This window comes from Ictalurus furcatus, chromosome 16 (assembly GCF_023375685.1).
Source record: "Ictalurus furcatus strain D&B chromosome 16, Billie_1.0, whole genome shotgun sequence".
NCBI lineage: Eukaryota > Metazoa > Chordata > Actinopteri > Siluriformes > Ictaluridae > Ictalurus > Ictalurus furcatus.
Genome location: NC_071270.1, coordinates 2,136,628 through 2,163,389, shown reverse-complemented (window position 1 = coordinate 2,163,389; position 26,762 = coordinate 2,136,628). Strand labels below are relative to the sequence as shown.

At 41.4% G+C, this 26,762-nt stretch overlaps 2 protein-coding genes across 4 annotated transcripts in view; one reads left to right on the top strand and one right to left on the bottom strand.

Moving 5' to 3' along the window:
- Window positions 1–26,762, bottom strand: part of nf1b (neurofibromin 1b) — a 63,179-nt gene that overhangs the window by 784 nt on the left and 35,633 nt on the right. For both annotated transcript variants that reach the window (XM_053646201.1, XM_053646202.1), the window contains exons 36-56: window positions 15,291–15,723; window positions 14,654–14,994; window positions 14,161–14,363; window positions 12,956–13,149; window positions 11,910–12,050; window positions 10,412–10,691; window positions 9,610–9,824; window positions 8,880–8,941; window positions 8,585–8,699; window positions 6,943–7,044; window positions 6,645–6,785; window positions 6,021–6,147; window positions 5,779–5,910; window positions 5,537–5,672; window positions 5,284–5,441; window positions 5,009–5,131; window positions 3,797–3,921; window positions 3,376–3,476; window positions 2,833–2,975; window positions 2,363–2,409; window positions 996–1,212 (exon numbers count right to left, since the gene is read on the bottom strand). In XM_053646201.1, coding sequence (XP_053502176.1) covers window positions 996–1,212; window positions 2,363–2,409; window positions 2,833–2,975; window positions 3,376–3,476; window positions 3,797–3,921; window positions 5,009–5,131; window positions 5,284–5,441; window positions 5,537–5,672; window positions 5,779–5,910; window positions 6,021–6,147; window positions 6,645–6,785; window positions 6,943–7,044; window positions 8,585–8,699; window positions 8,880–8,941; window positions 9,610–9,824; window positions 10,412–10,691; window positions 11,910–12,050; window positions 12,956–13,149; window positions 14,161–14,363; window positions 14,654–14,994; window positions 15,291–15,723 — 3,536 coding nt within the window. The remainder of the gene's footprint in view (window positions 1–995; window positions 1,213–2,362; window positions 2,410–2,832; window positions 2,976–3,375; window positions 3,477–3,796; window positions 3,922–5,008; window positions 5,132–5,283; window positions 5,442–5,536; window positions 5,673–5,778; window positions 5,911–6,020; window positions 6,148–6,644; window positions 6,786–6,942; window positions 7,045–8,584; window positions 8,700–8,879; window positions 8,942–9,609; window positions 9,825–10,411; window positions 10,692–11,909; window positions 12,051–12,955; window positions 13,150–14,160; window positions 14,364–14,653; window positions 14,995–15,290; window positions 15,724–26,762) is intronic.
- Window positions 16,689–19,916, top strand: LOC128620866 (uncharacterized). Of its 2 annotated transcripts, XM_053646216.1 has the most exons (3): window positions 16,689–16,958; window positions 17,700–17,925; window positions 18,839–19,916. In XM_053646216.1, the coding sequence occupies exons 2-3, from the start codon at window positions 17,907–17,909 to the stop codon at window positions 19,528–19,530; spliced, it is 711 nt and encodes a 236-aa protein (XP_053502191.1). In that variant the 5' UTR covers window positions 16,689–16,958; window positions 17,700–17,906; the 3' UTR covers window positions 19,531–19,916. The 2 variants fall into 2 exon arrangements, with proteins under 2 accessions (XP_053502191.1, XP_053502190.1); XM_053646215.1 differs by lacking the exon at window positions 17,700–17,925.

Below are 26,762 nucleotides of genomic sequence, written 5' to 3'. Positions count from 1 at the left end.
TGCAACAATAAATAACATTATCATTTAAAAACTGTACTTTGTGTTCACTCAGGCTACCTTGGGGGGGGGGGAATACTTTTTCACGACACTAAGTATTTCTTAATTGACTTATTTCACGACATAATGAGTCATTTATATATTCATTGCTGCATTGACTCATTTTAGTTTTTATGTCATAGGCATATTTACTTATTTAATTTGGACTAACATGGCATTATTCCATACAGTATAACCCCTCCGTAAACCCGGGAAGTTCATTATATTTTAAGGCATGATAACCGTTGTATTCTGATTTATATTTGATTGCATAATCTATATTAATGACTGTATAAGTTTGTGGCGGAAACCTTGCAGTTGACTTTATAAGCGGCTTTTGAATGGATGTTTCAAGGTTACATTAGCACCGAGTTAATGGTAGTGAACATTTTCATAGCTGCTGGAACAACACTCCCACTAAACATATTCAAATTAGGCTAATGCAAAAAAGGATGTGACCTCGCCGCGTAACACGGCGTCCTCGGGCTCGGTGTTAAATAGAATATCTTTTTTTCAAAGCCATTTGAATTTAAGGGCTCTCTTCAAAATATTCTTCACCTGCAAGCCTTTAAACCCGTACAGCCGGTACGACGGCACGATGTGTGCTGACAGCAAGTGCGGAGACGAGGACAGCTGATGCAATTTTTCTTTGATCTTTTTTTGTGCTGTTCCACTGCAACTCAACAGGCTGCATGGATCAAGCAGGAACATATTAGAAACGGTGCCACTGTGATGGCGTGGGTTAAGTTATAAACCTAAAAAGCCTGCCGAGTGTGCTGTCTACGTCCACGACCGCTTGAGCATTCATTTGGGAATGTTTGTAGCATAAAATTTAAGATGATGTAAATTTATAATGTAAACAATTCTAGGCAAATTAATATATGGTTTAATGTGTGTTGTATCGGATGTATATTGGAGTGTGGGGGTGTGTGGGGGTGTGTGTGTGTGTGTGTACTGACCTGCCGAGTGTTGCGAGGTTGCCAGAGAGGTCATGGAGTTGGAGAGGTTGAGGTTGGCAGCGATGCTGAGTTGGCTCTGGACAGGAGGCGGATACGGAGACGTGGGTGTCCTCAGCGCCTCCTCGCTGCCTTCCTCATCGATCCCGGGCAGATAGCTGTCGATCAGAGCGTCCAGAAACTTAACGATCAGCTCAGCGTAGTCCGGGATCTGGTTTTGCTGTGGGCAGAAGGAGGGCGTGTCGGGTTAAAGAAATAAAAGCTACTATCAGTATCCATTTGATTTCTATATATTAATGGAAAAAAAAAAACCCTCAATTAAAAGCTAAAAATAGATAGATAAATAAATAAATAAATAAATAAATAAATTCAATTAAAAGCTAAAAATAATAAATAAATAAACAGAAATTCAATTAATTCAATTAAAAGCTAAAAAAAGAAAAAAATTCAATTAAAATATTAAAAAAGAAAATTCAATTAAAAGATTAAAAAAGAAAACAATTCAATTAAAAGCTAAAAAATTCAATTAAAAGCTAAAAAAATTCAAAAGCTAAATTTTTTAAAAAAAAAATTCAATTAAAAGCTAAAAAAAAACAATTAAAAGCTAAAAAAATTCAATTAAAAGCTAAAAAAATCAATTAAAAGCTAAAAAAAATTTCAATTAAAAGCTAAAAAAGAGGAAAAAATTCAATTAAAAGTTAAAAAAAGAAAAAAATTCAATTAAAAGCTAAAAAAATTCAATTAAAAGCTAAAAAAAGAAAAAATTCAATTAAAAGCTAAAAAAATATTCAATTAAAAGCTAAAAAAAGAAAAAAATTCAATTAAAAGATTAAAAAAAGAAAAAAATTCAATTAAAAGATTAAAAAAAGAAAACAATTCAATTAAAAGCTAAAAAATTCAATTAAAAACCTAAAAAATTCAATTAAAAGGTAAAAAAATCTATTAAAAGCTAAAAAAAATTCAATTAAAAGCTAAAAAAAAGTTCAATTAAAAGCTAAAAAAAAATTTCAATTAAAAGCTAAAAAAAAGGGAAAAAAATTCAATTAAAAGCTTAAAAAAAAAGAAAAGAAAAAAAAAAAGGATAAAATCAACCAAAACATGGTCACATTTAAACTAAAGAGTGGCAGACAAATTTTTTTCACAAGTTCCTCATTTTTAAAAATAGATTGCTAATGAAACAAGTCATTTTCTTTTCATTTTAGACAACGGGGTCCATCTTTGAGTCAGACTACAAGAATCTCGGAGGACGGGTGTCGTTCCACTTCGATACCAGTAATGTTTTTTAACGCAGAATTGGGAGTTTTCTGAAACAGGAGTTTTCGCAGCCACTTCCTGTTTCTCGGTAAAGCGGAGAAATTAAGGCTTGATACCTTTGAAAAAGGCCCAGCAAATCTCCAGAGTCCATTGAACCCGAAACCTGTGGGTGAGAGAGAAAGTGGTGAAGAGGGGTAATGTAACGTCAGTGTGACTTACATCAGTGATCATCCTCTCTTACCGAAACAAACCGTACTCTCCGATAAATAAGACCCTGTTACACAATATTACATTAACACAGGAATTTATTGTTGATATAATTTATGGGTTTAATTTCATAGGCAATGATTTTTATTCGCAGTAGCTTGATCATAATTATGACATGAATATATATAAGTAAAATTATAGTTTGTTTACTAGCTAGTTAACGTTAACCCTCTCACACTGTGCGATTCACGTGTGAAAAACGTCTAAATCCTGTCGAAATCATGCAGTGTAAGCCCAGTGTAACTCATAAAAAGTCATGTTGGAAGATCTGGGTGGGTGCGGTGTGTGTGTGTGTGTGTGTGTGTGTGTGTGTGTTTACTCTGAAGATATGAAGGCTGGTACTGCGGTGGTGACTCCTCATGGTACACCACACTCTGTACAATGCCATGCACCGGGTTCAGCAGGTTCGGGTCCTGGCACATGGACAGCAGCGTGTTGATCTTCGAGTCCAAGAGGTTGTGACTGTTAAAGTGTCAAATAAAGATCATTATACATAAAGAAATCCGAGAGATCTTAACGATAAACCGTAGGTCTTGCTGGTGAGTTACTTTCAGCATTATAAATAAATGTGTTTTTATACTTAAATTATTTCAGAGGAATTCATTTAAGAGCTGGAATCATGGCTATTACATATGCGATCGGTGTTATTGCATCGTAAATTATACGCCAGTCGTGTTCCTGTATGCAAATACTGGCTATGCAGAACCGGTGTACAATGGGGAAGGGGCGGGGCTCGTAGGATTGACATCATTTTCAATGCGTATATTCGTATCAGAATTTTTCCGACGTTTAATGATATTTTCCAGTTGAAATGCGACATAAAGCATCTCATTATTCATTATAAATCGATTCTTTGACTTACACGACAGGAAAGACCTTTGGAAAGACGACGCAGGCCTCGGCTAAAAACTCGTAGAGAATTCTCTGGTCGAATTCGTCCGTCGTGTTTTTGACCTGAGTCGCCTGCAACAGAAACACACACTTCTTTATATATTTAAATATCTCCGTGAATTCCTTTTTTTTTTTTGTTTTTTTTCTTATTTCTTTTAAAGGAAATTTGCAATATCCTTTTAAAATGGAGAAGTCGACAGCTTATGAAACTACTTTGAAGTGTTAAAAGTGATCTCCTGAAGAGGAACAGAGACGCAGACAGAGAGGCAGAAAAGACAACAGGAAACAAATATGTTGCACGGACAAACACACCGAAGAGCCCTGAAAAAGGAACCGAGACGAACGGCGAAGGAGAAAGTGTGAGAAAGTGCGCGAGAGAGATGAGCTCGCACCAGCACGGTGAGGAGGAGCGCCTGGATCTTCGGGTCAGTGAGGACCTCCTCGTCCAGGAGGACGTTGGACTCGGACACGGAGACCTTCCTCAGGTGGTGGTGCTGCTGAGAGATTCGTTGGGTTTCTGTATAATAAAAAAAAAAAAAAAAAAAAAAAGATTAATGACCATTTCAGCCTAATAAATAAATAAATAAATAAATAAATAAATAAATAAAATCGCTCTGACGATATGGTTGGTGTTTAAAGTTTGCGTCTTTACTTTGCTCTACGTCCGACGTAGATTAAAACTAATGTCTACGTCAGCTGAAATATGCAAATATATTGCGCGTTTGTGTGATGGCCCGGGAAAACCCTTCACACAGAGACATTTTTATTTTGATTTTCTACTATTTATAGCTCCGAGAACTACAGGCTTTCCCGAACTGAAATATGTTTCTCTATTGCGACCACGAGTGCCAGTATTTTTAAAATCCGATTGGCCTCCAAAAGTCAAAAGACACAAAATTTACCATTAAAAGTCGGATTTCATTCCGACTGCCGCTCAGGAGCATGGCGGACATTTTGACAACCGGAAACCTGATGATAAAGTGAATTAGATTATGTTCGTGTCTGGCCAAACTGAGAGTCTTTAAAGGAAATCACACTTTGGCTAATGAGGTTTTAGACATCTTTAGACATGCAGACCGTGTTAACAGATCGTGTCTGTTAAACTAGCTCCTCATCAAACAGTATCTTCGCAGACACTGTTTGATGCAAAATGATCATCATCATCATCATCATCATCCACATCGACACCAGATTTCTGATTTAATTCCACTTTTAATCTTTAGGGGCGGGGCCAACCACAGCGTTACAGTGTTCGGCTACACGGCGACGTTTTGTTCTTCTCTATAGATAAGATGTAGATATAAGATGTCACTTTCATATTTGATTCAACTTTCTGCTCACTTTTCACCGCAGACACCTCTCGTGTGATCGGATGTGGTATTTTCAGGCAGCGAAATATGCATATTAAATATCTGAAATGCATCAAAACTACGCGCAGTCTTAACTAGGCCGGTATATCTGTTCATTGCCTGGACAACAGTGTCTGATTCAGATGTGTCATGTCTGTGTGAAACCACGGTTCTTTTCAAATACAACACGCATACAGCTGCTGTCACCATCTTTTCTTCACTCGTGCATCACACTCGCACGTACAAAATTCACACCTATTTCGTAGTCGTTCTCAGCTACTCTCCTCATCTTGGGAGGCGTGGTGATGCCAGACTCCATCTCTGGCCTCTTTGGTGCTTTAGTGTCTGATATCAAGTGGTCGAAGCTTTTTCTCGTTCCTGCCACACACACACACACACACACGCACACAGGAACAGGAAGTTGTCGTAGGCTTTATTTAGACTTGATTAGTATTACTTTTAACACAGTGGTCAGTCACGATTCCATGACGGCATCTTCATGCGTCACGTGTGTGCAGTGCCAGTCTTACCCAAAAGCTTTTTGGTGTTGGACTGAGATGGCTGTCCCATGTCCAAGCTCATGGATTTCCGTGTCCGAGGGCTGATCTGACCCACGACGGGGTAGTGTGCGACCAAGTACCGCTCGGAAACTTTAGGAGACGCCCAGGGATGGTTCTCTCTCAACGTCCTGTAATAAAAAACATCATGTTCGCTTCATATTCAATGTAGTTTTTTATTCATTTTTTTTAACAGGTCAGGGATGTTAAATCTTGCGGTTCGTACCTGCAGCCAGGGTCGCTATTATGCACCGAGTACGTCACCATAGGAACGTTCTCCATGGCAACGTCGGAGAGGAGCAGAGACTTCCTGTGTTTCAGACTGCACCGGCTGCGCACTTCCTCTGACACGGTGAGCAGAGCTGCGACGATGTGCGGTGAAAGAAAGAAAAAAAAAGACAGAGTGGTCAGGAAGAAGGAACACAGCATCGCATCAGTGCTGAAATTAGCGCAGCGATCAGCGCTCACCCGCCAAGTACGCGACGCTCTGCGTGTTGACCTCGAACTTGTCACAGTTGAGGTGTTTCCCCACCAGGCTGAGAAGCATGTGCAGGATGCGCACCGTCCGTGCCACGGTGGTGGGGGAAGGATGCCTGTAGCCTGAGCACGTATAGATGTGAAAGCAAAACTTTATTTTAGACACGGTTCCTTTCTCTCGCATGACTCAGAGATGACTTTTATACACCAGCGGATGTTTTATAACACCTTACCTTTGAGCAGATGACCCACAAGCGCAAAGTTGAAGTTGGAGTTGAAGTTGAGGCCGACGAAGTGATCCATCTGCTTGCACTGCCACTCCAGAGGCTTACGGATCTCCATAAACACCTCCTCAGGACTCTGCAGCAAGAAAACAAACATGGCCGCCGTGTCAGGATTACTACAACTACTACTACTAATACTACTACCACTAATAATAATAATAATAAATTGCCAGAGCACAAAAACTCACTCGAAACCAGCTACAGTGCACTTTTACCTTTACCTACATTCTATAGTTATGCAAATTGACCCCAGGCCCCACCCAAATGCCCCGCCCCTTCCCCAAGGTGAGCAGCATTTGCATACTGAAACATGATCAGTACGGTAGAAAACACTTCGAGAAGTGCTGTGATTATGTAGACTGTCCACCTTAGGGTTCCTTTTGAATTAGGTGTTACTATAGAAACAAACAAACAAAAAAAAAAACGCATCAGAACGAGCGCATGAATATAAACCTGTGATCTGAATCGACAGAATTCACAGTGCTATAAGCTCGGTTTAATCAGAACTAAAAAGCCTGCAATGAAATGATTTTTATTTAATTTTTAGGAATTGTATAGAAAGGCATGGAGCACCTTGTCGTTGAAGACGTGCATGCTGTCCAGCGTGTGTAGGTTCTGCTCCAGCAGGGCCGTGCCTGCCGAGTACAGGTTCACCTCATCCAGCTGCAGGACTGCTACGGCCACCCAGAACAGGGCCTTGTGCATGGACGAGTCCTATCCAGGATTAACAGGATGAAAAAGTATATTTTAAAAATATCAATATATATATATATATATATATATATATATATATATATATATCCCTAGTTTATAATAGTACGTCGTTGTTTTTACGTATCCAGTTATCTGATCCGATCTGGTGCTGGTCTACCTTGTTCAGCAGGGGCTGCAGCTTGGTGAGCGCGATGACCGTGGCCTCGATCAGAACCTGGCTGTTGTAACTGTCCGGCCCCTTCAAGCAGCTCTCCAGACCCTGTCCACACAGCAAAGGGTCCATTAGGCAGTGAATCACACAATTCCGACGCTCTGCAGTCATTACTACAGTACCTAGCAGCTGTTATCATCCTGCAGTCACAGCTAATTGGCGTTAGAGGAAGTCTGGCTGAAGGGTCATTACCTCTGAAACAGGAAATATAAAGCCAAAGTGCATGATGCTATCGCTTATTAAAGGCAGCGCTGTGGTGGTTTTATCGGGGGCGGGGGGTGATTTTTTTTCCCATTCTCAAATTTCATATCTTTGCGAAACGAGGTATTAATTTAGTTTAAGTTTGCATAAGGTGGTGCTTGAAAGTTTGTGAACCCTTGAGAATTGTCTATAGTTCTGCATAAATATGTCCCTAAAACATCATCAGACTTTCACACACGTCCTAAAAGTAGATACAGGGAACCCAATTAAACAAATGAGACCAAAAATATTATACTTGGGCATTTATTTATTCATTTATTTATTTATATGATCCAATATTGCATATCTGCGGGGTGGCGAAAGTATGTGAACGTTTGCTTTCAGTACCTGGTGTGACCCCCTTGTGCAGGAATAACTGCATATAAACATTTGCGCTAAGTGTTGATCAGTCCTGCAGATCGTCTCGGAGGAATTTCAGCCCTTTCTTCAGTACAGAACAGCTTCAACTCTGGGATGTTGGTGGGTTTCCTCACATGAACTGGCTGTTGGTTCAGGTCCTTTCACAACATTTCTATTGGACTTTGACTTGGCCATTCTAAGACATCAACTTAGACATTAACAAGACAACTTCGTCGTCTTGCTGCATGACCCACTTTCTCTTCAGATTCAGATCACGGACAGATGTCCTGACTGGTATAATTCAGAATTCAGTGATCCATCAGTGATGGCAAGTCGTCCTGGCCCAGATGCAGCAAAACAGCCCCAAGCCATGATACTACCACCACCATGTTTCACAGATGGGAGAAGGTTCTAACGCTGGAATGCAGTGTCTTCCTTTTTCCTTTCTCCAAACATAACCATTCTCATTTAAAACAAAAAGTTCTGTTTTTGGTCTCATCCCTAAACAAAACATTTTTCCAATAGCCTTCTAGTTTGTCCACATGATCTTAAGGAAACTACAGAGGGGCTGCAATAATGTTCTTTGTGGAGAGCTGTGGCTTTCCCCTTGAGACCCTGCGATGCAAACCATTGTTGTTCTGTGTTCTCCCGATGGTGGACTCATGAACATAAACATTAGCCAATGTTATATATATATATATATATATATATATATATATATATATATATATATATATATATATATATATTGCCAGTGATCGGCAAGTGCGACCCCGACAGTCCCAAGGAGTCAATGCTGCTACGTAAGCAAACAGGCAATAAACAGATTTTTATATATTAATGTTAAGTGCATGTTGAACATTAATATAAGTGGCATAACAGATCAGCACTGGGTGGTGTTTTGGGTGATTTTGGGAGCTGCTTTCTAGTGCCATGGAAAGATGTCTTGTAATCACTGTACAAAAATAGTCATGATCACGTGACTCACCTTGCTGAGGATGCGGATGATCTGTTTGATCTGACTGTGGGTGACGCGCTTGCTGATGCAGCCGAACACCACCAGAGCCCTGGGCTGTAGAGAAGGGTTGTACTGGAAAGCGAACCTGCAGACCGAGTAGCACAAAAAAAAAAAAAAAAAAAAAAAAATATGCAGAATGATTACAAAATCAGTGAAAGAATGACTCACCGACTATCCTGACACACATTTACATGTCTCAGAGTGAATCAGAACATTTTGGATAGCAGAGTACAGAGGATGAGTGGGTGGGTGGGTGGTTACTTACTTCTGAGCCAATTCGGTCCACTGATCAAGCCATTTGCAACCCGGAATGTCCCTCATGCAAGCCTGACAGGAAGAAATGAGACCGGATTACTCACAAATGACTCGCATCGTTCATTACGCCGATGACAGACACGTCCCCGCTATTTAACCCCGTTCAGTGGCGTGTATCTGCTTCTAAAGACAATAAGAGACAATAAGTGCACCTTGATATGTGATTATTAATTCAAATACCCAATTCAAATCGTCGCAATCATTTCAATTGCATACAACAACGAGTGTGTGGTGTGTGGAAAAACCCTGTGGGTTCTTCAACGCTGTTAAAATAACCTGGCAGCGGCAGTATGAGGAAGTGTTCATGCTAAAAATACGAAGGCCACGTTTTTGTAAATGGAACTGGTACACGAGCCCGTGTCAGCTAGTATGCAGTATACTGTGGTTTCTAGGTTAGAGCAGAAATACTTTTCAGGACATTTAAACCTAAGCCAAAGCAGCATTACGTGATCTTTAAGAAAGAAAAGATGGTGTGCAGGAAAGGGAGAAAAAAAAAAAAAAAAAAAAAAAAAAAAAAACGTAGAATAAATTATTATCTATTATACTTCTGCTCAAATATTGAGAACGTACGGAAGGAAAGAAAGAAATTCTTCTGAAAGTCCGGCTCACTGTCTCGTCTGATGGCTCCCAAGGGGGAAAAAATGTAATATGGTCTCTGACCGTCAATCGTGATCAAGTACCTCCATGATCTCCAGCAGAGCCTCGGTCACCGTCTCCAGTGAGGAGAGAGCGAAGGTCTCTCGCTCGTACGATCCCGGCGAGAAGGAGCGATCCCTGTAGCTGGAGCGGAAAGCTATGACGGCCGCAGACTTGACTTTACTGATGCCGAACAGCAGGTAAAACTTAGGCAGTGAGAATTCGGTCAGACTCAGCCTCAACACCTGCTTGGTCTCTTCTGCATGATGGGACAGAGAGGAAAAAAAAAAACCACCACCGCCACCACCACCACCACCACAGCATTTGTTATTAACCTGCTCAATTAAAGACTGTTTCAGATTATTTAGGATAAAAGAAGAAGCCATTAATCGAGACTAACGACTAAGCAAGAAAATATTCTATTTCTGTGGTCCAAATAAGCCTAACATCTCACTGTAGCAGGAAGGGTGGTTTTGGGTACATCTCGTGGTTAGCTGTTTCTTTTTCTGTGGCTGTATTGTGCTACCCTGGTGCTACAACTGAAACCATGGCAACTGGCAGTACACTACAGAACGGAACGCCCGCTAAAAACCAAAACAGACTGATCTGACTGGAATGAGGTGAAAAATCTGTCACGTCTGGACCTTCCTTAGTTATTATAAGGTCTTGGGTTACGTTATTAGCGAATTATTGGCATTTCTGCCGTTGAGCTCTGGCAACTATCTGACTGATAGTACTGTTATTGTTTTTTTTGGTCTTTTCATTAAACACGATGAGCTCTCCTGGGGGCGTAGCTATACCGTAGGTAACGCCTCAGATCGATACAGTGTGTGCGCATGCCCTCACCGCTAAAGTTGAGCTGCGAGCAAGTGCAGAGCGAGTGGATGATGTTAATGACGAGGCCGTGGGTGGAGGCGCGCAGCGAGAGCGGCCCTGTGGCCACCAGCAGCGTCACCACGTGAAACAGGTAGGGCAGGTGAGCCGCCACGTCCAGCAGGTTGTTGAAGGACAGCATGAGCATGTAGCGTGCCAGGATGGCGATGTCGTCCCACATCAGGTGCTGTTCCAGCGTCGGCGTCGGGGACAGGCACGTCTTATCGATGATCTTGCACATGCGGATAATAACCTGGGCAAAGAAGTTCAGATTACAGAGGGACCGCGTTTCAAAACATTAAAAGCCTGGAGTATAATACAGGATTTCTAGCCTAGTAATACGAAACGGTGGCTGTACGAACTTTCGGGCCCGACGTGATGAACAAGAGCATTCACGTCACAAGAAATTCCAAAGAAACCCATGATACGGAATGAAAAGTTGAATCGTTTAATCATAAACCGATTCGGTCATGGGTGATGTGATTGGACGAGCAGAACAGCCAATCAGGACACCATGCCATTATAATGCACGATGTAAAAATGAGCACAAACAAACAGAAGATCTGAAAAAAAATAAATAAATCTGTTAAAGCGGGTACGTCCAGCTCCATCCCTGTGCAAGGTAATATCAACGGCATGTCAATACATCTCGGTATATCTAAATAATTTAAACCTCCTGGGATTTAGCATGACTGTCTTTCGTGAAGTGTTGCAGCACATGTGCATATGTGAAACAGGAAATTAAACCCTTTTTTTTTTTTTTTAAAAAAAAAAAAACCCCAGTAACCCTTATACTAAGGGGACAAAGCAGCCCCTGTGCTGGTCTTCCTGCTCAGGCACGTCTCCCGCTGGCACGACCTCACATGACTCGAACAATCCCCGCAGTCATAATAGAGAAGTGAGAAAACATTTTTTTTGTTGTTTTTTTTTAAACACATGCACACACCTTCACACAGAGCAAAGTGCAAAAGCAATCAGAAAAAAAAAAACACAGATGGAGTGAAACTTTAAACTTAAACACTGACTCTCATAAACAGACTTATAGCCACATGATTTCATGGCAGAGGTTAAAAAATAAATAAATAAATAAATAAATAAATAAAAAGACCAAGTGAGGAAAGTCTGAGGAACCGGAAAATAACTTAAATAGAGATGGTATTAGTCTATTGTTTTATATTATACAATGATATACACTATATATATATAAAAAAAATAGTGAAATCCTCTTGAAAGCCTGATTCAGATTATACAGATTACATCATTTTGCATTTTTTTTTTTTCTCAGCACTTGAGTTAGATAACAGCTTAGTGATGTCACGAAATATGCACCACGGCTTTCGACCGATCACATTTGAGATTAGAGGAACACTTTTAAAAATGGAACATTCAAGCTCAGGTACCTACCATGTGAAAATTCTGATTACGGTATATTCTGGCATACTTTGTGTGTGTGTGTGTGTGTGTGTGTCACCTTGCTAGACACCAGTTTGACATTGCCAGAAGCCAGAGCCACGGCGGTGTCCGCCATCACCTCGGCCTTGATGGAGCCCAGTCCTCCTGTAGCACTGGTCTTAATGAAGCTGTCCAGCACCACGTCCAGCAGGTCTGTGATCTGAAGAGGGTCAGAGACGGAGTGAGCTGTGACGATCAATGTCTTTCATTTTACACCTTACAGAAAAAAAATGATCAGCACATATACTGTACATAAGGGATAAATCACAACAGGACGTGATGTTAGAGGAAAAATAATAAATGATATAATATAACTTCTTGACGAGTCTAATGTAATAATATAATATATATTATAATATAACATAATATTTAATGATAAATATAATAAATGATACAGATTCCCTGGTTGTAAAGGTCAGAAGGGGGGGAAAAAAAATCTCCCTGGCTCAAATAAACAGCCAAAATATTATTGAACCTATTTAAATAAATAGTGCCTATTTTATTAAACTGCTTGTAAAATAAATCTATACTTAAGGGGTCCATCATTGTATTTTATTTTATTTTTATTACATTTAAGTCCTTGTTCTCGTTGTTGCTATAGAAACATAGTGTAGCTGTCACAGCTAGTAGTAGAAAATGAATCTTTTGACCAATCAGATGTGAGAATTCATCAGTGCTGCTAGAAAGTCCAAGGTGAAATTTATTGGCAGACAAATTATTTAAATGTCAAATGTGTGGTTTGTTTAAAGATGCAGTATGACACACATGGAACCCTGGTGGTTAGGGATTTTATTTCTCCCTACGGTGAAAATTTGCATCATCTCCCCTGAGAACCAGGAGACAACCTAGTGTCATTATAATCAAAGAGGAAAATAAGAACTCCTTGGGGAGATTATAGAGCAGAGCTGAGTCTACAAGAATAGCTGTTCCTATTAGAGTAAACCCGCGGACAAATCACTATACTCGAGCGACGTGGTACGACAGACACTATAAAGATAACGTCTGAACAGTATAGACGTAATTTGATTTGATAAAATGTATTTCTAGGATCACGGCATGTCGTACTTGACCCAGGCTGCCCCAGATCTTGGCCTGGATGGACGGGTACATCTGCTTCTCGTTGATCGTCATGGTGATGAGCTTGTCCAGGATGGCGGTGACCCGCTGGCGCTTGGCATCGTCGTTGTGCTTGCAGAAGCGGACCAGGTTGAGCAGCCAGGGAGTCATGTACTCCAGACAGAGGTGTTTCAACTCGATACCTGCACACGGAGCAAAGACATCTAAGATTCAATTTCCTCAGCCGATCTGCAAGTCTGCGTGATTTTAAACGTGATACCGAAATCGCGCCGAGTCGAGTCAAAATCAAACGTTTCATCACTAAAGAGAGCGGCAACGCAAAGTGGACGGATTTTTCCACTTTTAAAATACATCGTTCTTAACTTCTTTGAAAAACGACCGACGTCCCTAGACAACGTTTATAAGTAAATGCTGAGAGATTGTCAGCTTTATAAATAATTAATATTTTTTTAAAATATTGCTCTCAGGTCAGCAAAAACTCTATTACTAGGAAAAAGTATATGAATATGAATATTGTATATTTCAATGATAAACACATCTTAATAAATAAATAAAAACATTTGTTTTTCTCTGGTGTATTTAATAAATGTACATTTTTACGCATGTAAAAAATTATAAAATCGCCTTTTTTTTTTTCACCCCCCCCCCTTTTGTTTTGAAATTTCTACTTCAAAAATTCAGAACCCAAAATTTGGGGGATTTGTATTTCGGGTTCTGAATTTTTGTTTTAAATCTGAAATCTTACCCCTAGTCATTTCAAAAAAGGCGGGGGGGGGGGGTAATGGGGGGGGCATTTTATAATTAAATAATTAACAAATACATTTTAAATGAAAAATAGTTTAGGTCATGTGATGCGTAGATAATTCAAATATATGAAATTATTATTCAAATATGTTTTTATCAGCTTCAAAAAGTTGTACCATCAAAAAATGAAGCACCATTTGGGGGAAAAAAAAAACCCCAACAACTTTAAATGCTATTTTGGCCCAATAAATGGATGCCTCTGCCAGGAGGTTAAGCCTTGTCTGTAGTAACTGTGGTAACAAATCAACAAAGAAACAGTCGGACACACAATCTAGGTCTCGGCTTCTGGATCGAGGGAGTGGTCCGGGATCCTCTACAGCCTCGTCAGACGCACTGACGTTGCCAGGATTACAAAAGAGAACGAAAGAAGAACACCGAGAGGCACTGACTGGACTTGCTGAAGCCGGAGATGCACTCCTCGAGGAACTCCAGCGTGAGGTGGGGCTCGTTAGCTGCCAGCGTCTTGCTGATGGAGACGATGAAGAGGGTGTTGTTGGCCGGGATGCACAGACCCGACGTCTCCAGCAGCTGGCCCTCGATCTTCAGGTTAAAGGTGCAGGTTAAGGCGCAGAGGAGATTATAAGCTGCTGACCTGCACACACAAGCGTGAGAGAAGAGTGGAAAATCAATAAGTACATAAAAAAAATTAGGTTTTACACGCGCAAGCTGAAAACCAGAACCGCTCCATAAATACTGCATCGAAGCTTCTGTAGACGAGGGTAAAACCTCACATACAGAACAAAGGAATAAAACGTGACGTGATCGGAAAATAGTCTAATTGAATTCATCGATACCTTCTGACCAATCAGAATCAAGAATTCAACAGCGCTGTGGTGTATAAAGCACACGTGGTACGTAACGAGCGTGCTAACTGTTAGAGACCTGAGACTCGGGTCCGAGCTGCCCAGGTTGAGGAGGGCGATGTTGAGCAGCGTCCCGGGCACGTCTTTGGGCCTGATCTTGGTGTGCTGTGGGATAGAGTCGGGCTGAGAGAGCTCCCAGCGTGTGCGGATGTGGATGATGGAGTGCACGATGGCCTCGCACTCCTGGTGCATGAAGGTGAGCGGCGTGCCCTGGTTGGAGATGGTCAGCGTGAACTGGTTCTCGTCCACCAGGCAGATCTCCTCGATCTCCGAGGCGTAGTAGATATCGTTGAGGAAGACGGACTGGCCCAAGACCCGTGTGCGATCGGCAGAAGTCACCTGCACGGCGTTGGAGCCCACCTGAAGAAGGGCAGAGAGGGACATGCTTATGTCATACTACGCTGACTTTAAAACATCCTTTTCTAGTAACTGTTAGCTAAGGAGTAAAACAACAATGCTGTTCATGTCATCACTTTCACTACAGCAGCTTATTAATCCTTGCAGCCAGAACTACTATCCGAGCTGCTGTTATAGAAAATGAAACCCAAAACACCTTTTGACCAATCAGAATCAAGCATTTAATAGTGCGGTGGTAGGAGGAACGATTCAGCATTTTGGCAATAAAAACGTTCTAGCTTGTTCCTCTCCAAGCTCACCTTGATGGACACCTTGGTGTCCTTGTGGGCCAGTTTGAGAGCATTATGAAACACCTTGAGATCCTCCTCCAGGCTCAGCGTGGCAGCCGGAAGCTTCTGCTGCTCCAGCTCGATGTGCTCAGCCAGCCTTGCCGGCGAGTCGATGAAAAGCAGCTTCTTGCTGCCCTTCAGGCCGGTGAGGAGCCTCTCGTGGTACTTGGTGTACTCCCGCACCCACGTGTTGCAGTTGTAGATGTAGATGGCTGCTACGTTCTCGTAGGCGAACCCCGGGAAGACGACAAACCATTTGGAGAGGAAGTCGGTCTTAAAGCGGTTGCTGGGGCCGGCGTGGGTCAGGTCCACCACTATCTCATACGGTTTGGCGTAGTAGGGCTTGAGGGTGAGCAGCACATGGTAGATGAGCAAGTCTCCGTTAATCTGGCCAGTTTTGAACCTGAAGAGGAGAAAGCAAAGAAAACTCTGAGTCCTACTTTTTACCCCCGCCCCAAGATCAAACGTCAACACAACGAGCAGCTACGTTCCTGTGCACGAGTACATGTAGGCGCTCCAACTGTTTTTGAGCCAACATCTAATGTTTTGATCTTTTGTCCTTGGAGTATCTTTGCATGGGGTTTAAGAAAGTAATTAATTCAGTTTTTTAGGGATAAAATCATTTTTATATATCACTGTTTCCAGCTATTTATTTTAACCAACATGCTTAGCAAGCTAGCTAGCTGGACCAAAAAAAAAAAAAAAAAAAAGGCTGAAAATTCCCCGGAAAAGCATTTAATTCAGTCACAATATAAAAAGACGGTCCAATTTCATTTCCCCTAGCAGCTTGCTGGCTTTGAGCATCATCATCCTGTTCATGCTAATCTCATATGCAAATGTTCTTTATTTTTTTACAGTAAATGAACTATCAAAGTTTTTTTTCCTATCAAAGGTGACTCCCCTAAGATAATGAAAGCGGAACGTCCCAAGATTGAGGTGCGTGATGTCTGCAAGCCCAATGAATATATTTTAGCAAGAGTGGAAGAGAGAAAGAAGAGTGTTGTGCGTTCAATTATCATTCGATAAACCTGCTCTGAGATGATACCGTAATGATTGTAACGCTTTCTCACCAGCCCAACCGCGACGTGACCGAGCAGCTAAGGCGTCAGACAGACTCCGACATACTTGTTGTAAGGATGAAGAACAGCGCTCCTCTAGAGTGTGTGCATTTCATTCTGTTCGTGTATACACGTAGACTCCATTCCATCAAATTCATCACATCCATCAGATTCTTACAATCCCTGTAATTACTGTTAAAAATGAGCAGCTTTTCCAACATCATCTTCATTTATATAGGGCTTTTCCCAAGCCCCAAAAAAATGATAAAATTATACGACAAGGATCACATAACCTGAGACCCTTGAGAGTAATATCGGATCGTTTAGAGGGCCGAGGGCGAGGCTTAACATGCATGGCAAGCTCAAGCCACATGTTGGTTTAAAAATATTTCCAATAAAACCACAGCAGAAGTGAAAAAGGGACAGGAAATGTGTCGCTTGTAGATGCTATTCTGTGCAGTCAGAGCCATATCTCCTCATGCTTCAGCACCAGCTGCTTCACATTTCACACCTTACTTCACGCGACAACATCTGCCCGGTGATCTCAAAGCGGTCGCAAACAACCGTCAAAAATTTAGAGGTAAGGAACAGATCTCCATCTGTCATCTTAACCTACACTTGAGTCCACTTTTTTTATTTAATTCTTTCAGGAGAATAAACGCTGAGGTGGGAAGTTACGAAGTACAATTCATTTGTTGCTCTAATTGGGCCCGGTATTTATTTATTTATTTATTTATTTATTTATTTGTTTGTTTAAATCTGTGCTTTTTTTTCCTTTTACCTAATATTTAAAACTTTTTACTATCTTTTTAATATAGACTATGACATCACAAATATGAAATATGATTGATATGTATATATATATATATATATATATATATATATACACATATACACACACACTTTGTATTTTGACAGCTAGGTATTCTCATGCTAGCTAAAACTATTTGAAAGGGGAAAAAAAGCTGTTAACTGATCTTTTCGCATGTTTCGTGGTTTCTCGGTTCCTCTGTGAAAGAGGCACTAATTTACCATCAGTAACTAAAATCAGACCAGCATGCGATTTGTAAATCTTTTGTTGTACTTTTAAACTGACTTAAGTACAAATGTTAGAGTCTATGCTTGAAGAATCTAAAGCTCTACTTCAAGTTTTATCAGAGGAATGGTCTAGATTTAGTCTTTTAAAAAATTGTTTATCCGAGTAAAGAATTCGGGTAGTTTTACCATCTGTGGTTAAACGAGACATATCGTGTGACTGTACAGCTATCAATTTGCATTGAAGGTTTCAATACGTAAATTCGATTTTACTCCTTCATTTCAGTGGAATTACGATTCAGCTGCGGATCTGGACAAATTAAAGCTCGGCAGACCAACGTTCAGAAATTTACAGCTCGCTGATCCTCTAAAAGAAAACTGCTGAGTATTATTAAACTTACAGCTTTACAGTGTTACTGAATTCAGTGAGGATCAACCATCATCACAGATGATTAAAATCTCATGTAGAATGTAAAACAAGTGGTTCACACTAATGCTCTTACTCCATACAGGTAGAAACATGAACATCTTTGGAAAATTTAAATCAACAAACAACAACTTTTTTTTTCATTATTGAGTAGGTTGTTGTAATGAATTGCTATTATATTATAATCTATAAATAAATAAATAAATAAATAAATAAATAAAACAGGTTATAGCCAGACTGTGAGACTTTTGACTTAGTGAAAATGTTACATTTACAAACGTCCCGGACCAACTGTGTAAGTGTGTTGCCAAATAGTAGAAAGAGAATTTGCATATGAAAAAAAAAAAAAAAAACATGAAAAATAAATATTCATTTAAGTGTAGGGACCCATTGGCTGAAGTCTGGCAGACGACAAAAAAATAAATAATAAATAAATAAATAAATCTGGTTTGGACCAATTTTTTTCCTCTGCCTATAACATATACTTTGTCTGTAATTTACAAATGCAAAAATATATTTCACTTGATGGAAATTTTTTTTACTTTATAAACTTTTCTAGAGGTTTTCTATAAAGTTATATAGTACTTATATAATATAGATATATAAGGAGCCTGTGTAACAAAAAGGCTGAGATAATGGCTGTCGCACAGGAAACACTGATCTGAAACACTTTAAGACGTAGTAAAGGAAAGAGAATCATCGTCATAGATATATCGTCATGGTCAAATGTATTTTTTCGATTTTCATTTTTCCTTTAATACGTCTTAAATGCTAAATAAATAAAGTCGGTGCGTCTTATTGGAGTCGGAAAGGAACGCTAAACACAAGTGTCTCATCGCTTTTCTTGCGATTGAGATGCCTGGAAAAGAGAAACATATCTCAGGTCAAGAAATCCTGTATATAGTCGATACGAAAACAAGTCGAAACTCCACTATATGAAGGGTTTTCACAGGGTGCCACTCATTCAGAAAAAACTGTTTTTCTTCATTCTCTTACAGATTCCAAAATGTACCATTTTGTGTGCTTCATTCTGCTTGTGAGTCTGGAAGGACTAAGAGCTCAGGAAAATGGAACTACCATCGAAGCATCTACAAGCCTCTTTACAAACAGTCCCACAGCAGATTTTGTGACCAGTTCATACAGACCATCCAATACTCCCAAACAAACATCTACAACGAAGTCCAGTTCCATCAGTACTAGCAAGCAAACGGCAGTTCAGCCTACGACCAGTGACCAAACAGGCTGCCTATTCAATCTCAAGGACATGACGAAAATGACACTATTGTTGATCATTGTATCGCTCATACTAATCTGCCCTTTTTTGCTGGTGATCATTATGTGCCTGGCCCGCAGATGCTGCCGACGCGGAAGTAGCAGCAAGATGGTCGTGACGAAATCGCCCACGACCAGCAGGCGAAACAGTGCAAATGGTGGGCCTTCTGAAACTGATATACTGTTGAAGGACAGCAACTTGGTGAAAGTGGAGATTGAGACAACTCCAGACAAGCCACAGGAGCCAGAGGAGCTGGGAGGAGCAGCAGCCGAAGTCGGAAACCAGGTCTCCACTGACGAGAACAAAAATTCAGCCAATGACACCAGTGAGACCGCACCCACCCAAGAAGGCGATCAATCCGACGGAACAGATCCGAAGACGGAAGACTTGGAAAAGGAAACGGAAAAGGCAGAATAGGGATCATGCTAGTATCACCAAAACGACACGCGCAGCTCTGACTGCCGGTGGAATCGAGTTCAAAGCCAAATTCTGTGTATGCGTGTAGTTTCGCTTTTGTTTCTGGGCAAACCAATTTATCAGAACTTTGTGCCGAATTTAGAGATGACTTTAAAAATAACGTACTGCTTATGTGAAAGTGATAAATGGTGCAAAAACCAAATCACTGTTGGAAATTCCAAGTTCTACTCTGAGTTGTAATGTATAGAGTTGAATCTTTGAACTGTGGCAAGTTCACTGAAGATGTATATTTACACAACAATGTAATTTTGGGGTTTTTTTTTTTTTTTATTTCCATATGTTGCTTAGTTGTCTAGTCTCTTTTTAATCTGATTCTGTAACCTGGCTAAACATGATGATATGTTTTTAATAAATATATATATATATATATATATATATATATATATATATATATATATATATGTTATCTACTGTATGATGAAGCAAGTTGCATTAAAAGGCACTAATGCAGAGATGTCACACCAAATTAGCACAATGTCACTGGATTACAGGTGGCTAGATTCGTCAAGATACAGTGTCGGGAGTCAGCGTCAGGAGTACGCACTCCTCCGTGTCCAGTTCTATTCAGTTTTCTTTCTGCTTTTCAAGGGCTCTGACTGTACTGCAATGAGTTAACCTTTTCGTTGTGATGTGCATTAGCAATGCTAATAAAATTAAAACAACCTCACGGTCTCGAGTCTTGAGTTTTTTGACAACAGGAAATCCACACACACTTTCTGAACATTTTCTGCATCCAGACCGATATAAAAACCTTGGAACATGACCTGGGTAACCTGCGTACACTTAGAGCAGGGGTGGGCAGTCTTATCCGGAAAGGGGCCGGTGTGGGTGCAGGTTTTCATCCCGACCAAGCAGAAGCCACACCCGAGATCATCTGATTAAACAGCTGGAATCAGGTGCGCCTCCTGCTCGGTTGGAACGAAAACCTGCGCCCACACCGGACCCTTTCCGGATAAGACTGCCCACCCCTGACTTAGAGGAACGCATCTCATTCCCGTAAATTTGGTGCGTGAGGACGTCGCCGTGGCCCTGAAAACAGAAATAAAATGCACTTGTATTTGTAGGGTTTTTTCTATTAATCTGCATTACAGTACGTCACTAATCTCAACTTTTACTCGAAACTAAAAATGTATTCATTTGGCTCTTGTACTGTAAGAATAATAATAATAATAATAATAATAAAAAGTGTAATTAGTATGAGGACGTTTGGTCCCAACAAAGAGCTACACACTCACCCATACAAACGGAGAAAGGATGGCATTAGTAGGCAGAGGATGTAGCACTGCTGGGCTTCATGAAAGAGCTCTTAAAGAATCCTGCTTTTCTAAAAAGAACAGCCGTCAGGAAACAAAGCACCAATAAAAGCCCTTTCAAAACTTCCGTCCCGGGATGTTCCTTTCTGTACTACACACACACACACACGAACGCACATTTCCTTTCGTACGTTTACCTGCCTGCCAGCATTAAGGATGTGAGGACACTGCAAATAAAGAGTAAGCTACAACCGTGCATAGGAAATCACGTTTGTTCTGTTCCATTTAAAAAAAACAAAAACAAAAACAAACAAACACGTGAGGTTACCGATTGCTACAAAATGGCCGTAAAGGATTTCCAATTCAAATCGGCGCACTGGTCCCGATACGTCCGATGCAGCTACAGCGATTCAAAACAGGGCGCTTGCCAAAAGTTGGGAGGTGATGGTGACTGAATGGAGACTCTGGTGAAATCTCGATTCTTATTGGTCAGAAGGCGATCATTAATTTCCAATAGCAGCAGCTCGAAGAATAAGGCCGGCTGCAAGGCAAATAACACTGTCCTCATTCTAATGCGTTATCATTCAGATGTAGGACTTGACTTGTATGTTAAACGTTTTCGTAATTGATGGAAGGAGTCTCCAGTGTCAGTCCAGCTTCAGGAAAGCGGAGTTATCGGTAATAGGACAGGCTGCATTCTGGACGTACTACTGGTTTATAGCTTTATAACTAGCTTGTTTTGTGGATGTAACTATAAACAGATAAAAACTACACGTTAACTCAGAGCGTCGGAAGATTTTAACGTCAAAGGTTAGGTATAACGAAATCCCTAGAGCTGCCCTGTATGCATGGCGAAGAAATAAACCTCGATCACGTTAAAGAAACAGAGGTACCTTTTGGGGAGATGTGATGTGGGAGGATCTTAAAGTAGAAACAGTGAAGTCAGCAATTCCCCTGCCTCTCTACCAGCATGCGAGCAGGGGCAACTCTGCACTTCTCGCTCTTTCTGCAACGCCCACTCTCCACTCCTCTACCACTCTTACAAACTCACACACACACACACATCTTTCCGCTCCACTGACAGCACGAGTTCGGACTCTGTAGTTGCTGCATTGGATCAGCGCAGGTGCTTGTACGTCCTCTCACTGCACCACTGTGCCTGAGAACTGGAATAATCTTTTATAAGACAAGACAGGAACAAAATACCGGCTGCAGTTTATAGGCGTGTAAAAGGACGACGAAAGGGGGAGGGAAAGCAAGCGGAGGTGCAAAGAAATGACAGACAGGAGATGAAGAGAAGGTGAGTGATTCACAATGCAGTAGTGTGTATCCCAGATGAGGCACAGTAGAGCAATGCATCATCGATAACTTTGTCAGGCAGCAGTCAAACACGCAAAGCCAAAATTTTCAGCATCTTTGTGTTGTTTTCCCCCAACCGTTCTTTTCAGACCGCTCACTACGGCACGGATCGGCTCTCCGTGAAATGTTAGTCAAATGCCGTACTAAGAGCATAAGTGATGCTGCAGTACAACCCACACCATCCAGCATGAGCATCAAGCATTATCAGCTCAATTTGTCTTCGTGTAGTTAGAAGTCACCCAGTTTACTGCAACTCGTTCACCCCTGTACGTACTGGAACATGTCCCAGAATGCATCTAGTGCAAACACTAGCGCTTTCTCTGGCTCCACTGGTGAACAAGTGAGCGGTCAGAGAGTAGCTGGTTTAATTACAAAATAACATCGCGAATGTCTCTAAAACAAAACGTAAGAATGCCCTTTTAATGGGGTGAGTGGAAGTCAAGAACTGCAACATTGCTGGATTTCGGAAGGCTCTAGAAGGCAGAGGTGGTGGCACTGCTAACAAGCAAGCTGAGAGAAAAGAAAAGAAAAAAAAAAAGAAAATTATTGCCCCAGATGTGCACCAAACAATACAAACCAAAAAGACCACAGTCTCAACCTTGTGCTTTCTACTGCCTCATAAGATCTTGATACATAAATTCACAGGTTTGGTTTTGTGAAATTGTGCAGAAGGGATGCGATGTGCGAATGATATACCAACGATGGGTCAATTCACTGTCTCTTACAGGTGTGCACTGAAGATGCGTGAAGCCACTCTACTGTCCTGTACGCCGCTGCTGCTGCTGCTGCTGCTGCTTCTGGTCAGGTGCATCAATGCAGCATGTCCCTCTGTATGTTCCTGTAGCGAAAGCGACAGAGAGGTAGACTGCTCCTGGAGAGGACTGAGAACCCTTCCCAGTGGCTTCCAACTCAACATCCACTCTCTCAATCTGTCCCACAACCGTCTGGCTGACCTGGACCACGTCCTGGCGCCCTACACCCACCTCCGCACCTTAGACGTCTCTCACAACCGACTTTCCCGCATGCCTGCCTTATTGCCCCGCTCGCTGTGGGAGATTTACGCCTCAGGCAACCGCATCCGCCTTCTGGAAAAGAACGACACAGCTTACCACTGGAACCTGCGTCTACTGGATTTGTCTGCAAACAGGCTGGAGCGTGTTGTGTTCATAAACAATACGCTGCCCAGCCTGCAGGGCCTCAACCTTAGCTGCAACAAGTTCTGGACCGTGCCTACTAACATGCCCCGAAACTTGGAGATGGTGGATCTGTCGCACAACACACTGGTACAGATATTGCCTGGGTCGCTAGACCGCTTGCCCAGGCTATCACGCTTCTACCTACATGCCAATCGCTTTTCCACAGTGTGTGAAGGTGCCTTTGAGCAACTTCATGGATTAAGATTCATCACGCTAGGAGACAACCCATGGGCCTGTGATGACCACGCCAACATCGAGTATCTGCTAGACTGGGCCAAGCACACTTCAGCCCGTGTGCTTGGTTGTCCGTGCCCCACGTGGTCAATCTGTGGGGATGCTCAGCTTGCTAGGGTGACATCAGGGTGGTACTTTGCCTCCTACACATTTGCTCCACGTGGTAGAGTGGGATGGGAGTTCAATCGTCTCCAGTATGGTGTGACCACCCACTACAGGTCTGAAGAAGTTCTCACTGGCACTCAGTACACCAGGAAGGCCCCGAAACTCTCCGGTCATCCGGATGACAACGAGGAATCTTTTGGGCACGGTTTCCTTTTGACCTCTACTCCGGAAAGCCTTTCCGCCACAAGCCCGCACATCCCGACAGATATGCCGGTCACAGAGGATCTCCTCACTACCGGTGGAGTCTCCACTTCAAGCACACGCAGGACAACCACTCTTCGCACTAGGAGTGTCAGGAGAACCAATCAGAAGCTTGGCAGAAATGCAAGCCCAGAAAACAGAGCTTGGTCTACGCTCACACTTTGGCTAAGTGTGCTCTCACTGATAACTACTGACCACACCATGTGAGACACCTCTACAGCTTCGCTTCCATCACCATCTTTCTAAAAGTCCCAAAAACATATTGCATTTTCAATAACCTCCATGCTCTGTAACTGCTCCTGACTGCAATAGTATTAATCTTACAAATGAACCGTTTGTACGTTATTTATTTGAAAAACGAAAAGTAAGATTACGCTTGGGCACCAACGGAGCCAGGCTCTACATCACGGCGACAATCCTGGGAAATCTTTTAGCACATAGTTTTAATATTAGGTTTAATCCATGTCAGGAAAACACACGGAGAAGATTCTGTACCAAACAGAATAGCCATCGCGCCGGGGAAAACCGTGGAACGCAATACAGACAGTATAGATTCGCGACACGAGGACAAGGTTCGCTTCATCTTTATCTTCCAACCCCGACTCCGCATCTCAAGCGAACGCGATCCCCCTTTCACCGGTGTGTTGCAGTCGTGTCCTACTGGTATGGGATCGCTGTCCGATCACAGAAATAAGCTGTATTTAAGCAGGTGTGGTTGTAATTGAGGAAAAAGAGAGGGGTATAACTGAAAGGACAATTTTCCCGGAGGTGTCTTCCTCGTAAAGGACCCTTTTATAAGGAAAATACACAAACCTAAAATATATAAGGCTTTTATACGCCTATATACCCCTTTATAGGCTCATTGTTAACCTTAAACATTTCAATTTCCAGAAACATGACAAAAGTGAAGGTTTTGCTCATCAGTGTGGCACATATACCGTTATCTACCTGGTACGAAATCTTCTCCATATTTACGCTCTGCTACAAATCTTTTTTTTTTTTAAAACCCACAATATTTCGGTTGATAACTAGAACTTTGCTTATCTGAGATTCGTCTGATAACGACTAGCACTTCGATGTAGTTTTCCGGCATGGCTGCTTCGGTTGTATAGGTGATGAAGATTAAATGTTTCTACATTTGCGACAAAGGAGATGTGTGTGCTTATTTACAAAAACAAATCCCTTTTTTCTGATCCAAAAATGGGTGCGTATCCCGACCGAAACACGGCAGATTTACATCAAAGACAAAAAAAAAACGAGGCCCTGGATTTAAAAAGTAAAAATTTTTTGTTTAACTACCGGTTCCATTTTCCACAGAAGCACCAGCAGGGGGAGGAAGAAACCCGAATTAGTGTATTTCTGATGAGGAAATGGGTTGGACAAGGTCACCTCCGAATGGACTTTTGATTTTAGCTGTATACAGTATCGTACCATGATATTTACAAGACCTTCCATAGACTGCACTGATATATCTCAAAAAAGAAATTTGAACATCGTGGAAAACGTCTCCCCCCCCATCCCCCCCCCCGAGTAATTTAGTTCAAAAAGTGGAACTTTCATATATTCTGGATTCGTTACACATGAAGTGAAATATTTCAAGCTTTTTTTTGTTTGTTTGTTTTAATCTCGATGATTACGGCTTACAGCTCACGGAAATCAAAAATTCCAGTATCTCGAAATATTCGAATAAAGCTATCGGTGACTTCAGTTCGACTGTTACGTCGACGTTACGTGGGCAAAGTTATTTGTGTTCATAGTTTGGCTATCCAGTTAGTAAGGCCACTTCGGCACCCGTGATTTTCTGGCCCTTCGTTCAGATTCTGCAAATCTCCTGAATGTAGTTCACACCGTAAAAGTTTCTACATTTTTCTTGAGCAAACACAAACGCTTTTTAAACCCGGAAAACAAAAACCAGGCCGATCTGATAAGCGACCCGAAGGAAACGGCACGCGTGTCATTCCCGTCGAATGCAATTTAACAATGAGAAATAAAATAGTAATAGCATATTTTGCTGCATATTTCTGCCATCGTTAGCACTAGTCCTTCATTACATTAATTAACCACTGAACAATCTGGTTTCATTTAGCAATACGACGTCCACTCTCATTATCCGGCAGCTTATAAAATTGCACTTGATCCGGCACCTCCTATTATTTCATTGAATTATTTTGTACCTCGTGCCCAGACAACAACAACGACAACAACAACAAAAAACAACTGTAACATCTCTCGAGCACCTGCTTTTCCAAGATACTTCAGTGGCTGAAACGTAAAAGGTGATCGTGCATCATATAACTTTCAAGAAGTTTAAAGACTCGTTTGGAGACGTGTTAGCAGGTGACAGCCTGCCGCCACGTCTCCAAATGCAAAACAAAAACAAAGTGTTAATCAAATGAAACTCTGCTCCTGCTCAACTATTTAAGCGCGAATCAAAGCAAAACATTTGCGTCATGTGTAATGATGTCAGTCTGGGTATAAATTGCCACACGACCGCACGGACAGCACCAAACAGAAGGTGACACGACACACCATCGGCTCTCATTTGCCTTCATATCATCAGCTGCTGCATAACAGGTGAGTGACCTGCGTCCTACAATCCTGCAGTCATACTTTACAACGGAATAACCGCCGAGTTCTGGAGTATTAATATACGGCAACTGGGTTTCATCAAAAGGAGGATTTTAAAAAGACGCTCTTACATTTCATTTAAGGAGCTTGATTGAACGTATTTAACGAATAAATAAATAAATAAATAATACGGGGG

Excerpts from the sequence above, each read along its gene's own strand:
- LOC128620866 (XM_053646215.1), top strand. The coding sequence starts at position 16,823 with ATGCTATTCTGTGCAGTCAGAGCCATATCTCCTCATGCTTCAGCACCA. Across the intron at positions 16,959-18,838 it reads CAACCGTCAAAAATTTAGAG|ATTCCAAAATGTACCATTTT; the intron begins GTAAGGAACAGA and ends ATTCTCTTACAG.